This window comes from Daktulosphaira vitifoliae, unplaced genomic scaffold (genome assembly GCF_025091365.1).
Source record: "Daktulosphaira vitifoliae isolate Bord-2020 unplaced genomic scaffold, ASM2509136v1 Scaffold_1, whole genome shotgun sequence".
NCBI classification, from domain to species: Eukaryota; Metazoa; Arthropoda; class Insecta; order Hemiptera; family Phylloxeridae; genus Daktulosphaira; species Daktulosphaira vitifoliae.
In genome coordinates this window covers 29,369,021-29,387,947 of record NW_026099572.1, presented here as the reverse complement: position 1 = coordinate 29,387,947, position 18,927 = coordinate 29,369,021, and the positions used below count along the sequence as shown (strand labels likewise).

The 18,927-nt window shown below is 23.8% G+C and overlaps 2 protein-coding genes across 3 annotated transcripts in view; both read left to right on the top strand.

The window, feature by feature from the left end:
• The first annotated feature begins 582 nt into the window (after window positions 1-582).
• On the top strand, window positions 583-2,864 carry LOC126895178 (5'-AMP-activated protein kinase catalytic subunit alpha-2). The gene is made up of 2 exons (XM_050666750.1): window positions 583-731; window positions 1,044-2,864. The coding sequence occupies exon 2, from the start codon at window positions 1,062-1,064 to the stop codon at window positions 2,631-2,633; it is 1,572 nt and encodes a 523-aa protein (XP_050522707.1). The 5' UTR covers window positions 583-731; window positions 1,044-1,061; the 3' UTR covers window positions 2,634-2,864.
• LOC126895164 (atypical protein kinase C) overlaps window positions 584-18,927 on the top strand; it is a 30,890-nt gene continuing 12,546 nt past the window's right edge. Inside the window, exons 1-10 of one of the 2 annotated variants that reach the window (XM_050666721.1) lie at window positions 584-731; window positions 4,283-4,333; window positions 4,401-4,522; window positions 11,527-11,616; window positions 16,602-16,652; window positions 16,715-16,800; window positions 17,757-17,931; window positions 17,998-18,108; window positions 18,218-18,381; window positions 18,451-18,685. In XM_050666721.1, the coding sequence (XP_050522678.1) occupies window positions 4,284-4,333; window positions 4,401-4,522; window positions 11,527-11,616; window positions 16,602-16,652; window positions 16,715-16,800; window positions 17,757-17,931; window positions 17,998-18,108; window positions 18,218-18,381; window positions 18,451-18,685 (1,084 nt within the window). In that variant the 5' untranslated portion in view covers window positions 584-731; window position 4,283. Of the gene's footprint in view, window positions 732-4,282; window positions 4,334-4,400; window positions 4,523-11,526; window positions 11,617-12,177; window positions 13,125-16,601; window positions 16,653-16,714; window positions 16,801-17,756; window positions 17,932-17,997; window positions 18,109-18,217; window positions 18,382-18,450; window positions 18,686-18,927 lie in introns of those variants that run through there. The other variant, XM_050666720.1, reaches the window with a different exon arrangement.

The window sequence follows — 18,927 nt, the reverse complement described above, 5'->3', positions numbered from 1 at the left end:
TAAGACATCTATATAAATATGGATTTAGCAGCCCTAAATCAATTAAAAGTGCATGATGTTTTAATTTTTTAAGTTTTTTTAATTTTATTATATACTTGAATTTAGGGGGAACATTTTTGACTAAAAATTCGATTTAATTTAATTATGGCTTTTAATTATATATATTATTTAATAAATTATTTTTCTATGTTTGAGAAATGTGCTACTTAGGCATTTAAATTTTAAATGCTCTAAACCAACAATAATTGTTCAATTTAAGGTTACATAAAGTAGTTGTTATAGATAGGGATGAGGAAAAACCATTGAATTTAATCAATTTAAAGATTATAAAAAACGGTTGTTTGAAAAATCATCCAAAACCACTAAAAAATTATATTGTTTCCAGAAGTTTTAAAAAAATTATTTAGTAAGTAGTTTAATATTTGAGTAGATCGTAACAATTAGTGTGAGACGAAAGTGATAAATGATCTATGGTGTGACGCGCATGCTCAGTGTTAGTTGAATACCAAGCAATGAGTGTACCATTCATGGTCATATTATCTTGGTTGACCACTTACCACTATAATGACAACACTACAGGTTATAAGATAAAGAAATTTCATTTTAATTGTGTTCCGTTTGAACTGTATTAAATACAATGAATGTCTCGTCTCATTTTAAATACTATATAATTTAAAGAACGTGCAGTGTCATAATATTCTAAGGCCGACCGTGCTGAATCTGGAATCCAGGTAAATATATTACTTTTGTAAAATTCTATTGTCTCAATGAGGTTAGGCGTTTATGGTACAATAACAATCGATTTGATTACAAAATATAAGCAGCAAGCACTATGTTTATATGCGCGTGACTACATGTGTACATCAGTGTATGTATTTTTTTAATAAAAGTGGGATCAAGTCCACTAAGATCGTTGTCGGCCTTCGAAATACTTGCTAAATTATATTTCCGTCGTTAATTATCACACTTTAGTATACGATGTGTTTATGTAATGTATATAAATTTAATAATTTATCATTAGTAAAAAAGTGATTTTTTATTAGTGATACACGAATATCAAAATGGCTGAGAACAAAAACAGCAATAGCCAACAGCAACCTATTGTCAAAATAGGACATTACATTCTTGGACAAACACTTGGTGTTGGTACATTTGGCAAAGTAAAAATTGGTGAACATCAATTAACTAAACACAAGGTAGCAGTAAAAATTCTTAACAGACAAAAAATTAAAAGTCTTGATGTGGTAGGGAAAATACGTAGAGAAATTCAAAATCTGAAACTTTTTCGTCATCCTCATATTATTAAATTATATCAAGTTATTAGTACCCCAACTGATATATTTATGATTATGGAATATGTGTCTGGTGGTGAACTATTTGACTATATTGTCAAGCATGGAAAACTTAAAGAGTTTGAAGCACGACGCTTTTTTCAACAAATAATATCAGGTGTTGATTATTGTCACAGACATATGATTGTACATAGAGATCTAAAACCAGAAAACCTATTATTAGATCATAATTTACATGTAAAAATTGCTGATTTTGGTTTGTCTAATATGATGATGGATGGAGAATTTTTAAGGACAAGTTGTGGATCTCCTAATTATGCTGCTCCAGAAGTAATTTCTGGTAAATTATATGCTGGACCTGAAGTAGATATATGGTCATGTGGAGTTATATTATATGCATTATTGTGTGGTTCATTACCTTTTGATGATGAACATGTCCCTACACTATTTAGAAAAATCAAATCTGGTATATTTCCAATTCCAGATTATTTAAATAAATCTGTCGTAAGCTTATTATGTCATATGTTACAAGTAGATCCAATGAAAAGAGCTTCCATAGAAGATATTAAAAAACATGAGTGGTTTCAGCATGAACTACCAGCATATTTATTCCCTTCTCCAGTTGATAGAGATTCTTCAGTTATAGATACTGATGCTGTAAACGAAGTTTGTGAAAAATTTAGTGTTAAAGAAACAGAAGTTCATAATGCTCTGCTGAGTGGTGATCCTCATGATCAATTAGGAATTGCATATCACTTAATTATTGATAATAAACGCATTGCTGATGAGGCAGCTAAAGCAGAGTTAAAAGATTTTTATATTGCTAGTAGTCCTCCACCAACAATTGGAAGTCCTGATGTATCATCTTCATCATCAAAGCCTCATCCTGAACGTTTAATGTCACATAGAGAACGTGCTCAATCTATAGATCAAAATACTAGAGGATCACCAATGAAAAGAGCAAAATGGCATTTAGGAATTAGATCTCAAAGCAGACCTATTGATATAATGAATGAAGTCTATAGAGCAATGAAAGCATTAAATTTTCAATGGAAAGTAATCAATCCTTATCATATTCAAGTAAGGCACATGAACCCTAAAACTGACAATTATACAATGATCTCACTTCAATTATATCAAGTGGATTACAAAAGCTATTTATTAGATTTTAAGAGCTTAACTAATGATCAACTAGAGAATGGTAACTTGTCAAATGTAACAGAAATTGATAATCTATCATTACGTCCTGAAATGGTTCAACCTCCTAAAAAATATATAGGCCATCATACTATGGAATTTTTTGAAATGTGTGCAGCTTTAATTACTCAGCTTGCTCATTAGACTAGATTTAAATTTTTTTATCCTTAATAATCTATTATAAATACATAATTACTATAGAAATTTTCGGATGTAATTTTATACTTAGAAAATGATATAAATTCAACCATTTTTTGCATAATAAGTATTTAAAATAATAGAATGAGATTTTAATTTTTAAACTGTTTATTGAAATAATTGAAAAATGTATATTTGTGTTTATTTATTACTGTTAAAAGTGTTCAGTATAAATAATAAATTGTGTAGTTAGTCTTAATGGATATCTTTATTCTATTATCTTACTATTTTTAATTAAAAATAATATACCTTGACTTGAAATAAGAAACTAAATTTAAAATTTTGTATTTATATAAATTTATAAATACAATGCAAATTAAGTTCTATTTTTAATTTGTATGATAACTAAAAAAAAAAATCACTGAAAATAAAATTCTGTATTAAATGTATATATTTGTATATTATAGTTGTAAATTGTAGGTAAATTTAAAATATTTATATTTTTCAAATTAAAAAATATATCTTGATAAACTTAAATCACATTTGTCTTGCTTTATATTAGTGTTTTAGACGTGTCATAATTTTAATAATTGTTACTTATATGATTTTTTTCCAATAGTTAAATCTGGAAAATTTTATAACTGACAAATATTTATATGAATATATATATAAAAATTACATATTTTTATACAAATTAGATTTATATGATCCACTAAATTGAATTTTATAATTTTCCTGGTGCCCTTCTAAGTTATTTTACATACAATGTGATGTTGTATCATAATCTTTTCTAATATGAATATAAAGTTGTTCATAAATAATCCTGATCAACAATTGATAATATTGTTAATATAAAAGAAAAATTCATGTTTATAGCTATTGTTGCTGTTTATAAAATATATCATTTTAAGTGTCATTTGATTCAATAACTCTAGTTGTCTTATTGAAAATTTTTACCTTTTTTCATAACTCAGTTCATGGTAGACAACATATTTCTTTTAAAATTAAACCAAAAAAATTAATTTAGAAACTAATTTTTTATACTAAGGTTATTGGTAACAAAAGTATATCTTGGTTTATAAATCATACATTTTATCATTATTAAATCATATCACATTTTAAAATTAATTTTTTTTAATTTGATAACTTTTAAAGAACAGAAAATATACTATTTAAACTCAAATGCGTGCATTTCCAAAAAATTAAGTTGATTTTGCCATAGGATATTTTAAAAACATTACACTCTGTCTATGTTATAAAAGCATTAACAAAAATGTTAAGACATTTTATTATACAACCTTATATAGATGGTAATATCTTTATTAACATCAGGATATTTACTTTTAAATTTGAAATACTTTTTATCAAAAATATTTTAAATTTGTGTTAAAATAGTGATATATTATCATACACATTTATTTAGTACCTGAAGGGGCACTGTTACATGACCACCCATTTTGTTTTTAGTACAAAGTTTTCTTAAATTGTATATTTTGAATCTATAAACAGATAACTGTTAGTTAAAATTAAAGTTTAAAATATCTGTAGGCAATTATGAATTTAAAAAAATTATACCGACCCCTCTAAAACCAGCATTAAATGAGTATACTAATAGTAATTTTAATAAGATAATAGTTTTGTATAATTTTTTTTAGAATGCCAACAGTAGATGTTCCGGAAATCCGTGTTAAGACAGCTTTTAATGGGTAAGTATTTAATTAATTTATAGTAGTTGTTAGTATACAATTTAAAAACGAATAAAAATTATTCCAGAGAAGTTATGATTACATACATTGATCCGCATATAACTGTTGACCAGCTTCGTCATGAAATGCGTGTTATTTGTAGATTTTCTCCAGATCAAGACTTTACTATGAAATGGGTAGATGAAGAAGGTAGTGAAATTTTGAATAAATAAACTTGTATATGCTTATTAAATAAATGTAAATTTTATTACAAATTTAGAAGGCCAAACAAGAATTTGCCTCATCCTTTCATAATTTATTTTTACAACCAAATAGGTTAGGTGGAAAGTACCTTCTATCTATAATTGTATAGGTATATACAAAGAGAAGTGATTTCACTTTTGCTATCAACTATTGAAATAATGTGTTTTTACTACTGTTAAAATTTCTAACTGATCACTCATCCGAAATCCAACAATTAGACAGATGCGTCTAATAACAAACTGATCTGCAACTAGTGTGTCTAGTGGTCTACATTACACCCCTTATTTATTAATTAAATTAAACGTTATTTAATATTTTTTTTTAAATTAAAAAAAAACTTATTTAGATTGATATCATAATAAAACTAAAATAGCAACAAAGTCTTACACTACTTATAATAGATTACAAGCAATAGTAAAGATTCCTTACCTAAAGGTCAAAACCTCTTATCATCATTTAATAAAAAAAAACCCAGCTCAGGGGGATCGCGGCACATTGGTGACGTGGCATAGTTGGATCAAGTATAATAATATCTGACAGTGATTAAAATCACTATCATAAAAGACGCTTTGATGCAAATCTGTAGATAGTGTTTAATTTTAAAAAATTGGCGGATTATTCCAAAAGCTACATGGTCTCCTATTTCCTTATTTATATTCTGATTATAAGTTTTATGATTTATAAGTGTAATATATGAATAAATATATATATATATATATATATAAAGTATAAAGGGAAATAGTGTTATTTAAAAAAAAAGTATGTCAAATGAAAGAGGGATATAAATATTATTTTTCATAAAAAAATATTATTGATTCATACACTTTTCAATAAGTTATAGCATAATAAAGTAAAAATAAAAATAATTATTTTTTATTAAAAAACAAAATAAAGTCCAAAATTTTGTCATAGTAAAATATTTTATATAAGCTTTAATTTAATATATATATATAAAAGCGTCAGTATTCCCGGAACACTTTCAAAAATTAGGTTCAAAAAGTTCTACTTTCTATATGCATTTTTAAGCTTTGAACCCCCTTTGTATTAAGAGAAATAGTTCGATTTAAAAAAAAAAGTGTATCGAATAAAAGAGGTATATAAATATTATTTCTCATAACAAAATTGTAGTGATCCATACATTTTTAAAAAAGTTATAGCATTTTAAAGTTAAAAGTGTAAATATAAAATCGAGAATTTTAAGACAAAAATAGCATGTGGTAACCATTTTCACCGTGAAGACAAAATAAAGTACGAAATTTTATTTTTTTCATAATAAAGTATATTACATAAGCTTTAATTTAAGGTATATATAAAAGTGTCAGTATTTCAAAAGTTAAGTTGAAAAAGTTGTCATTTTAAATCCTCCTCTGTGGGCAGGTAAAGGATCAGATTTATAAGAAAAACATATCAAATGATAGGTAAAGATTCAAGCATCTATAAAAAAAAAAAATAATATTGATTTATTTATTTTTAAGAAAGTTATGGCAGTTTTAAGTAATAAAATTAAAAAAATGTCAAAAATCAGTGATTTTTAAATTTGTATTTTTTTGGAGATTTCCCCCATTTATGGGAAACAAGGGAAATTTTTTCAATTTTTGAGGGTAATGTCTTCGACCTTCGACTAGATACGATTTGTGATGCTATCGTGGAAAGAAATCGGTTTGGTGAGAGCTGAGAAAAAGTGGTAACAGACACAAAAAAAATAAATAAATAAAAAAGAACACATCATAGTAAAGTGAATACCTTCTCAACTTCGCATCGAAGCTAAAATGCAAATATAAGTATTATGAATAATGAAAAAATTTAATATCCGTTGTATCAAAATCAAAAAGTACTTCAAACCTTTGACTAAAAATGATCAAAAATAATTTATTAGCCTCGATCCGATGCTGAGAAGATATTAATCATTCATTTCTAATGTTTTTAAAGTATTTATTGTCGAATTAGAATTGATATAATAATGGGTTTCAACTACACAATTAAATAATTTTACTTTGTAATTTATTAATTTTTTAACTTTATTTGTGTGTGTTTATTTACTACCAGTCTATAATATTCCAACTTTTTTGGTAACATTTTACTATATAAATTAAAAATCTAAAAAAAAATTATTTTTAGTTTTATCTGAATTTAACAAACAATTTTTACAATTCATAATCAAATTTTATTATATGTTCAATTAAGTAGATTTTTTTAACAACATTTTATTGGTTTTTTTTAATTAAAGTAAATCATTAAAATTAATTAAGTTCTTGATGTTTCAATTGAAGAATATTTTTAAACACCAAAAGTTACTTTGAAATGATTACAATGATTTCTATTTAAATGACTTATTACGTTAAAAATGCATAATATTAATGACCTTAATAATAATCTTTACCATACTATTTTTTAATTATCATAAAATTTTCCATTTAATAATATAAATATCAAATTTGAAGTCAAGCTAAAAGATATAGTACCAAATTCATTATTTTTTTTTATTATAAACTTTTAAAAATCAACTTTAAAAGACAAAACAATAGGTTAAAAATTATATTTTGCACTGATTCTTTTTAACATTAAAAATCAAAATCTGTAATAATTTAAAAACAATTTTTATTATTTTAAGTATTTTTTTATTGTAATAAATCATTTCAAAAGAAATTAATAATTTCTAAGTAACTCTTGGTATTTAAATAGATGATACAATTGAAATATTCAGAACTAGTTTCCTTATACATATATCCTATGGTTTTTAACTAATTGGTAATAATATCAAAAATTATTGGCGATAAAAAAAAATATAATTGCAATTTAATGTGAAATTAGCACGAAAAATTGTATAATAAAAGTATATTTTTGACTGATGAAATTTTTTTGCAGACCATTTATTAATAATTAACAAATTATCTAAAATGTTTTGTGTCAAGCCCTTCAATATTTATACATGTTTCCATAAAAGTAATAACTACTTTATAACTTTTTATAAATTCTTCGAAAAAATACGATACTAAAATTATTAAATATCAATCTCATAGTAATTTAATTGGTAAAATAAATATTTATTCATACATTATTCTTTTAAATCAAAAAACTACTAATCATGAATAACAAAGAAAATAGAAATTCATTTTTCTTTTGGTATAATCCACGAACTTCTTAAAATTAAACACTATCTACAAATTTGCATCAAAGCGTTTCTTATGATAGTGATTTTAAATCTATACTTGTCCCAACTATGCCACATCCATACTGTGCTGCAACCCCACTGACTGTGCTACCGTTTTTGTAAAACTAGTTTTGCATATAAAATTTATAATGTACTCCATAGCTCTTGTCTCTAGTCCCCCTTAATCTGACTTGTGTAAACTGAGATTAATATACAGTAATAAAATTTTAATTGTCTGCAATAAAAATTTTTGGAGAATTTTAGTGAATAAAATTCTTATTTAAAATTATTTGAAAATTCTTTTATTAATTTTTAAGGAATTTTTGTATGATTTTTAAAGACAGTGTTATTTAGAAAGGATATGTTATTTATAATAAAACATAAACAGATGTTGAACTTCTTTCGAAAGGTTCATTTGAGATTGTTGTATGAAGAAATCAAGGGGCTTCGTATAAAACATTTTGTGGGACTCTTATTATTTCTTTTTAATTAAAAAAAAATCTATTTTTATTAATAATAATTTATTTGATTTGTGTGATCTTGTACATGGACACACTTCTTACAAGCCTTTAATCGACGAAGTTGTTCTGTACTTCAAATCTTACAATAGTGTTAAAAAAAATTTATTATTATTTTTAAAGTTTTAAAAAATCTCATTTTAAAGTTAAAGGGTTTGTATAAAATTTTATATAAAACTCATCTAAATTCCTTAGATTCTTTTAGCTTCGATGCGAAGCTGAGAAGGTATTTTTTTACTAAGATGTGTATTTTTTTTTTTTTTTTTCTGTTACCACTTTTTCTCAGCTCTCACCGAACCGATTTCTTTCAATGATACGTCAAAAGATCACAAATCGTATCTTGTCGAAGACATTACCCTCAAAAATTGAAAAAAAATCCCTCGTTCCCCCTAAATGGGGGAAACCTCCAAAAAAATTACAAATTTAAAAATTGCTAATTTTCAAAAAATTTTCAATTTTTTTTACTAAAAACTGTCATAACTTTTTTAAAAATTAACATATCAATATAATTTTTTTTTATTTAGATGCATGATATCATTACATTTCATTTGGTATATATTTTTTTTATATCTGATCCTTTAACTGTCCACAGGGGGGGATTTAAAATGACAACTTTTTTACAAAAACTTAAATTTTGAAAATGTTCCGGAAGGTCTGACACTTTTATATATATCTTAAATTAAAGCTAATGTAATGTACTTTATTATGAAAAAAAAAAAAAATTTCGGACTTTATTTATCTTTATGGTGAAAATGGCTACCGAATGCTATTTTCGTGTGAAAATTTTCGATTTTGTATTTTACATTTTTAACTTTAAAATGCTATAACTTTTTGAAAAATGATGGATCAACACAATTTTTTTATGAGTAGTATTTATGTACATCTTTCATTCGACATACTTTTTTTTTAAATCGGACTATTTCCCTATATACAAGGGGAGTTTAAATCTTAAAAATGCATGTAGAAAGTAGAACTTTTTCAACTTAACTTTTGAAAATGTTCCCGAAAGTCTGACACTTATATATATATATTAAATTAAAGCTAATGTAATATACTTTATTATGGTAAAAAAAAATTTCGGCCTTTATTTTATCTTCATGGTAAACAGACATTAAACTTTATAAAAAAAATACGATTTTTGTAAAAAAATTCTTTTTTATATTTTTAACTTTATAATGCTATAACTTTTTGAAAGATGTATGGATCAATATAATTCTTTTTTTATATAGATGCATGATATCATTACCTTTCATTTGGTATAATTTTTTTATAAATCTGACTTTTTACCTCCCTACAGGGTGGGATTCAAAATGACAACTTTTTCACAAAAAATTGACTTTTTCAACTTAAATTTTGAAAGTGTTCCGGAAAGTCTGACACTTTTATATATATCATAAATTAAAGCTAATGTAATGCACTTTATTATGGAAAAAAAAAATTTCGTACTTTATTTTGTCTTCAGGGTGAAATTGGCTACCAAATGCTATTATTGTGTGAAAATTGTCGATTTTATTTTTTTTATTTTTAACTTTATAATGCAATAACTTATTGAAAAGTGTATGGATCAACATAATTTTTTTATGAGAAATAATATTTTTTAATAATCCCTCTTTCATTCGATATACTTTATCTGAATCAGGATATTAATAACGAACTAGCAGATCATGTTGCTTTTGGAATAATCCACCTATTTTTAAAATTAAACACTATCTAAAGATTTGCATCGGAGCGTTTTTTATGATAGTGATTTTAATCACTGTCAGATATCATTATACTTGATCCAAATATGTCACGTCACCAATGTGCCGCGACCCCCCTGTGATGGGTTTTTTTTATTTAATATAAGTGTTTATTTTTATTATTTTTTAAATAATAATAATATTTGATTTCTTCTTTAGTATTTTTTTCTTCTTTAAGACTTGCATAAGAACAACGGTATAAAATTTAAAAAATTATAAAGCGTTTATTAAATAATAATTTTCTTTGCATATTAAAGAATATTTAAAGAATGTAATAGAATATATTGATAAATTAAAAAAAATGTTGATGCTTTTTGTTTGTATGTAATAATTTTTTAAGAAAAGAATATAATTTATAGAAAATAATTTTAAAAGTTGATAAATTATTTCAAGTTTATTCTATTTATTCAAATGATAAGTAGGACGAATTTTTCAGTTTGGAAAATAAAAGTAAAAATTAATTTAGTTATTAAATTTTTTTATGATTATAAAGGTATTCTTCGAATTTAAGATAACATTTTTAACATATTTCACTGATTTTTTAAAGATTATTAGAAAAATATTTTTTAACTTTTGAGAAATTATTAGCATCATATTTTAGATATTTAAAAAATATTGTTCTAACTTAGATATGACTCAATGGAATTATTTTCTAAAATTTTATTTTAGTATTTTTACTGATATTATTGACGTTGTTACAATAAAAAACTTATATTTTGTTTTAATAATAATTATTATAAATAATAATTCTAAATTTTACTGATTATGATTTTAAATAACATTGAATTGATTGCTTGGTATTCTTTTATGGGAATTAATAATTTAAGGGTTCTAAAGATAGACTTACATTAGAATAATAGAAAAAAATTCTTTACGATTGTCAACATTACTTGATATTATAAAATTACCGTTACGTATCTAAAAATACAATGATAAAATTGTAGATTTTCTATCATGTTAAAAATAAAGAAAAAATCGAAAATATACCTGATTTCTAATATAATTTTGACACTTAATGACTTCTCTACAATTATACAATTTAATACTCAATGTGATGGTTTTAGTTGATGTTTCTAACAAAATTTGATTTACTTAACTACTAATTAAAATGTATTAACTTAAAATTATAATATTGTTCACAAATTACTAAAATAAATATTAGTTGATTCAAAAATTATTAGAGATAGATCAGAGTGTTCCTATATATATATATATAATATATATTCAAGGCGTGTATTGAAATTTTAGGGATCCATTTTATTTAAAAATATAACTATCTTTATAAAAAGAACTTTTTTAGAAAATAATTCTAATTTTGAAGGAGTCATTGTTTCCATAGCTCCTCTGTATAATATAATATAACTGTATATTAATACAGTTATATTATATTATACATTTAATACATCCAAAATATACTATTATGTATAAAAAATTATATATTTTCATGAAATCCTATTGGTATTAGTCTTTAGAACTACTGATAGTATTAAAAATAAAAAAGTACAATATTAAAGTTAGTTTTTTTTTACTATATGTATTAAGGTGATCCGTGTATTCTATCTACTCAAATGGAATTAGATGAAGCTGTTAGGTTATACGAACTTAACAAGGATTCGGAGCTAACAATACATGGTATGTTTATACATTTATCTATAATATAAAGGCGTTTAATTAAGATTATAGTTATCTATTTTTATTTTACTTTTGAAGATAATTTTTGAGGATTTGTTATTTAAGTTTCACTTTCATTACAGTTGTAGACTTTTAAGTCACTGATTAATTAGAAATATGTTTATAAAATGTGTAACGTTGCTAACACACTATGGCGATCTGAATGTAGTAGAATGTTATTTGTCATATAAAAAGGGAGGAAATGTGGTTTTGTTAACGGATTCGGCGCTCTGGTAGTAAAACTTTAGGGTGGAACCCTAACTGCAAACTGAAATACTTTTATAGCTGTAGTAGCCTAAAGTTAAATACATATGATGTTGTGTTAACAAAACTTTATAATTGTAATTTTTGTTGATTTGATCGAAACTATTATTTAAATTTTCTTCGTTGAATTTATTTAGTTAAATAGTTTTTGTTTTTTTAATTGTAGTAAAATAATATTAGTAAAAAATGGTCGTATTTTATTGTTACTTAATGTATTAAATTATTTATTGATAAGTTATCTTTTTACAGTTTAATTTGTGATACATAATTACAAGATCAAACATTTTTTTTTATTGCTCGTTTGTTAATTTAAAGCTAATAAAAATTTTTCATTTCATTTAGAACAAATCAATACATAAACACTAAAAAATTGTGAATTCCGGGCGTGTATTATATCAACTATAGTCTGATAACAAGAGTTTCATATGTTTTCTGAAATATAAAAATTTATTAATATATTTAAACATTATTAAACTTCAAATAAAACTATAATATACAATTTTTTAATTTTAATTGTCAAAGTTATGATATCGTAAAATTATGTTATTCCTTTTCTTTAATTTTATTTAGATAGTATTCTTATTTCTTTGACTGATGATTGTTCAATTATAATGTTTTAATTAATATAATTTATCACTAGTAAATAAATAAGTAGTAGTAACTTAAGTTAATTATTTAAAGCAAGACTAAATAATTAACTATGGCTTGGGGCTATTGGAGTGCATCAACTGTATCTGACCGTGGTAAATCACCAAAACGTCAATCTTCAACTTTGGCTTATTATAACCACCATATACCAATATCAACACCAGCTCCACCATCGACTTCATATTATATACACCAACCTTTACACAGCACAAGTAGCTTTGGATCTATAGAAGATGATGATTATCATCATGCATCAATATTTTATCGTCGACCATCTCTTGGAAATATTGAGTTCACTGGACCTGGTTCTTTATCATTATTATTAAATCAACAAGGATCTGCTTCTCGGCCAAGAACCCCACCTTCTCATAATCTTTATGGACCACTTACTTCACATAGTTTACCTGAAGCATATAGTTCAAAAATGGCGAGCCGTCAAAGTTTAAATTTTTTTGGTTACCAATCAAATCCTATTGTACAACATTACCCATGCAATGTACATGACCCTTCACCATCACCTTCAATATCTGATGATGAAGATCATGTTTATGCCACAGGTATTAACATTTGATGTCAAATTAGATATTAAAAAAAATTGCAGATTTTAAATACTAATTTGTACTTTATTACAAATAAAATATTAATTTTATAATATCTATTCAGCTGAATTTTTAAAGCATGTCTTTACATGTGGAACAGATCTAACTACAATTATTATAACTTTTATTATGAGGCGTTCAGAGCCAGAGTGGACTATCCTTCTAGATATAACAGTTGAGAAAAACATCATTGAAGTTTGAATGACAAATTAAAATTTCAATTGAAAAAACTAAGGTGTATACTTTTACACTAATAAATAGTAGTTATCCTATAAAATAATTCACTAATTTAACAGCTGTTAAAAAAAAAATCAAGGATTTTCCAATCTGACATAGAATTAATTTTTATATGGCTTGGTCCAAATGGTTTTTTGGCGCTATCTATTAAATTTTTTAAAAACAAATTATTTTAATACACGCATCACTAGATAGCAGTAGATAATGATTATTGCAATAATTTTCTCAAAAATGTGGGATAGTCCCATCTGGCTCTGAGCACCCTATATAATTATCAGTTCATTATAATTTATTATTTTTTTTTTTGCGTTCTTATTATTTTTTTAAATAATTTAATAATTTTTTCTTTCAAAATTTCAAAATAGCAATTTTTAGAGACTTTTTTACAAAAAATTTAAATGTGTCAATAACAGTTTTAGGATTTACTAATGTTTGTAACTTAATGAGATACAAACATTTTAATACATAGATTAAGTTGAAATATGGGTGGAGTATGCATAATAAATATTCACCAATATAATTTCTTATTCATCTGTATTACATACCAATTTTATGTATTAAATTGCTTGTAATTTAATGAGTACTCATTCTAAGTAAGAAAAAACTAAAAGTAGCTGTTTTGTAATTGTGACCAAAAAAATGACAAAAATGTAATATATAAATTTTATTTTTGAATTTTACATTACCTATGTCAAATTTTATTTTTTGGAGAGCATCATCTAAGAGAATCATAAAAAAATGTAATATGCATTGATATCCGGGCCCCCAGTTATAAGAGATGTTGATTAATACTATATATATATATATATATTCTTAGTAATATAGTGTAAGAATTTGTTTTAATTTGCATGATTTTTGTACTATTATAGTTATTGTATGTAATATTGTATTTTGATTTTTTTTCATGTATATAATATTAAATAATATAATTTCATAGCCGATATAAATATTATGCTAGTTATAAGATTATAATTTTTTTACCAAATAATTGCTATAACTAGAATATATATAGCCTTGTGCAAATAAACCAGGCAAAGGCATTTTGTGTTCTATTATTCAAAATTATGCTAAAATAATTTATACTGTAGAAATTTGATTATAAAATAATAAAATAATTTTTTTTTCATTTAAATATTTTCTATCTATAAAAATAATATATTTAGTATATAAAATGATTAAACATTGATTATTATTCAGAGGTGTATCTAGGATTTTAAGCTTGGAAGATCAGCAACCTTAAATTTATAATTAGACATGAAAAAATTGTTTAGTGACAAAAATATCTTGTATTAAATTATTTTATTTCATTATTAATTCAATCAAATATTATTTTTAATGCTTTTAAAATATCTATATTTTTTTAAATCTGATGTTTTCGTCATATTGCTTGATTTAATGGAAATGCTTAGCTTAAAGAAAAATTATATATTTAGACTTATCTTAGAAAAAATAAATTATAATAATTTTAGTTATATAAATTTTTTTAATTTTTAACATTTAATAAATAACTGCTAAAAAATAAAAATGTTACTTTTATCTTCTTTTTTTTTTTAGTTTTCACGAAAAACAATTGACAGTATTAAAAATTTATAATAATACTTTAGTTAGTAAATAACAATTTTCATTCATATATAAGTAATGTTCACCTTTTTATCCATAAAATGTACTATACAGGGTGATTTTTTTATCATAACCCACTCAATTACTTACAGAATAATAATAATTAAAATTTTTTTTTTTATTACTATCTTTAGTTACACATTATTCTTGAATTATTAACTATGTAATACTTTTTAAGTTCATCCCTTATGCCTGGTAAGGGTGTCAACTTTATTTTTTTAAATGGTAACACATATTTTGAATTTTATAAAATGTTTGAGTTTTTAATTTAATAACAAATGTCATTTGAATTTTTAATATAACTTTATTCGTTTATTAGATATAAACATTTAAAGTTTCAATTTTTTGAGTTAATATACATGTATAATACACTAGGGATTAAAATTACAGGTAGCTAATTGGTTTTTTATGACATCGATATTAGCAGGTACAAAGCATTGTTATTATCAATGGTAGTAAGACACATTGTTGTGAGTTTATAAATACACTAACTGACAATACAGAATGTATATCTATTGATAGTCATAATTGATAATAACAATGCTTTGTACCTGCTAATATCGATGTCATAAAAAACCAATTAGCTACCTGTAATTTTAATCCCTAGTGTATTATACATGTATATTAACTCAAAAAATTGAAACTTTAAATGTTTATATCTAATAAACGAATAAAGTCATATTAAAAATTCAAATGACATTTGTTATTAAATTAAAAACTCAAATATTTTATTAAATTCAAAATATGTGTTACCATTTAAAAAAACAAAGTTGACACCCTTGCCAGGCATAAGGGATGAACTTTAAAAGTATTACATAGTTAATAATTCAAGAATAATGTGTAACTAAAGATAATAATAAAAAAAAAATTTTTAATTATTATTATTCTGTAAGTAATTGAGTGGGTTATGATAAAAAAATCACCCTGTATAAGAAATAAAATTTTTAAAATATAATAGAACTTTTAATTGTTAACAACAATTTATAAAAATATAACAAAAACAGCACTATATTTATTGCATTCATTGTAACGTGACATTAAATTAAATTTTTGTTAATGTGATTAAAGTTATCAAATAACTATTAAGGATATAATATTATGGTCAGAATTTATGATCTAACTTAAACTGTTTTAACCATAGTAGTTTAAATACTTGTGATCAAAAATCAGATAATAATGTTGTTTTAGATAAAAATAATCTATGTTTAGTTTATTATGGTTGATGAAAAAATGAATGAACAAATAATTTATTTATTTATCTCATAATAAATAATATTCATAGACAAAAAAATCACTTGGTAATAAAATTAGATGGAGAGCATTGTCCTACTTTCCTATCCATTATTGATGCCATTGTTATTATTATAATACAATGTTTTTACATTACTACAAGAAAAATAAATGTATTGTTTTTGAAATGGTATGATGATGTATTGTCACAATTTTATAGATGATAAAAAAAAATTTTCATTACTCTTATAATCATTAAATATTAACATTGAATAATTTATCATTACGTTTAATAATATTATTGAAAAAATATTTAGTGCTTAATTTATGAACTATTTGTTTATTTAGTTTTTCCTAATGTGCCACCAGCACCTGGAATGCCTTGTCAAGGAGAAGATCGTTAGTATTTTAATTACAAATTAATAAAATATTAGAGTTATGTAAATTTTATTCTATTTTAGGTAGCATTTACCGAAGAGGTGCTAGGAGATGGAGAAAACTTTATCGAGTCAATGGCCATATTTTTCAAGCTAAACGGTTTAATAGGGTTTGTACTTAAAAATATTAGTTTATATTTTTGAGCCTGAAAAATAAAGTTTTAATTCTCTTTTATCAATCTAATTTATTGTTGAATTAAAATGTGAAATTTTTTGTTTATCTTTTTACCTATCTTTAATTTTATTGTTCAATACATATTAAGTGATTGATAAATTAAATAAGGAGTTTTAATATAATCTTATGAGGTAATAATAGGTTTTTTACTTCTACTAAAAATATTCATTTATTTATTTGAATTTATTAAAATTCTTAAATTTTAAAAACTATTGTAATAATGTTTAAGAAAATATATTTTATGGACTATCTTTTTATGGATTTTGATACAAATAACTTTAAAACAATATATTATACATACTATTGCTTATATCCAAAAGTTGATTAGTCATTTACTCACATAAATGAGTTTAAGAAATTACTCAACTTATATTAAGGAAAGAAAATTTTATTGTATTTGTACTTCATGAATGCTGCTTGCTTAAAACCATTGGCGGCCCTAATAATACTCTTTTTCTTCTCTTGGCATGTTTATTCTCTAAGAGTTTCTGCTAACATTACTACTCCTTGACACCCTTCTCTATCTTCTCCAGTTCTCCTCTCACAAAATTTTTAGATTTTCTTCCACCACATTAATCAATTTTTTACCACGTCTTCCTCTAGGCCTTTATTCATTTTTCTTTTTTTGTTATTTGAGCATTATTCCTTTATGATATTAAAGAAAATAAATCTCAAAACTAATGTTTATATACTTAATTATTAGTTTATAAATAACATCTCATGCCTAAAAATCTAAGAGACTTATAAAGTTAAATTTATGTTTATTTTTATTTAGCCAAAATAAACTGTAGATTTATTCCAATTTATTTAAATAGGTATAATCTTATACTTAAAGTATTTGAGTTGTAAAAATGAGTATTTATATATATAGATATATATTTTTTTTTGTAGCGGGCATTTTGTGCTTATTGTCATGATCGTATTTGGGGTCTGGGACGTCAAGGATTTAAGTGTATTCAATGTAAACTGCTAATTCATAAAAAATGTCATAAACTTGGTAAAAAGACATGTACCAATGATCCAATAATAAATGAAGATACAAATGGAGACTCACAAACTACTCTAAGTATATTAAACAAATTATTTTATTTTATTTTAACCAAAATGATAATTTTTTTATTTCATTATCTAGGTACTCAAAGTTCTGATACAGCTTTGCCAGATCTAAAAGATTACTCTGACCAAAATTCTGTTATAGATCAATCCGCTGATTCTGTTCCTATTGAAGATCCTTTAGCTAAAGGTAAAGCAATTCAATTATAAATAATTTTTTTAATGTATATTATAAGATTTATTTTTATAGTTATTTTGTATGTATTTTAAAAAGTATACATAATAATCTATTTATTTAGGGGATGATGAAGGAGTATCACGTCAATATTCCATTGCTGACTTTGAGCTAATAAGAGTAATTGGCCGTGGAAGTTATGCAAAAGTATTAATGGTTGAACTTAAAAAAACTAAATGTATTTATGCTATGAAAGTTATTAAAAAAGCACTTGTAACTGATGATGAGGTATTAACTTAATTTGAATTGTTACAATTTAAAAAAATTAGCATTAAATTGTAAATCAACATTTTTAAGGACATTGATTGGGTGCAGACAGAAAAACATGTTTTTGAAACAGCTTCTAACCATCCATTTTTAGTTGGATTACATTCATGTTTTCAAACTGCTAGTAGATTATTTTTTGTAATTGAGTTTGTCAGAGGTGGTGATCTTATGTTTCACATGCAACGACAACGTCGATTGCCAGAAGAACATGCTAGATTTTATGCTGCAGAAATTAGTTTGGCCCTAAATTTTTTGCATACAAAAGGTAAATTTGATATTTCTTAAAAACTATGAGCTATGTTTAAAAGTACAAAAAGTTCAAAAATTAAAATTTGCAAATAATAAATTATACATGCCTAAGGATGTTTAATAAAAATAATTTCTGATAATGTTGAATCTATAACTAAAATTTTTTTAGAATTATTATTTTAGTGATATTAGTCAGTAATTGTAAACATTACAGATTTTACTGTTACAAAACGTTTTATTTTATTTCATTTCTCACTA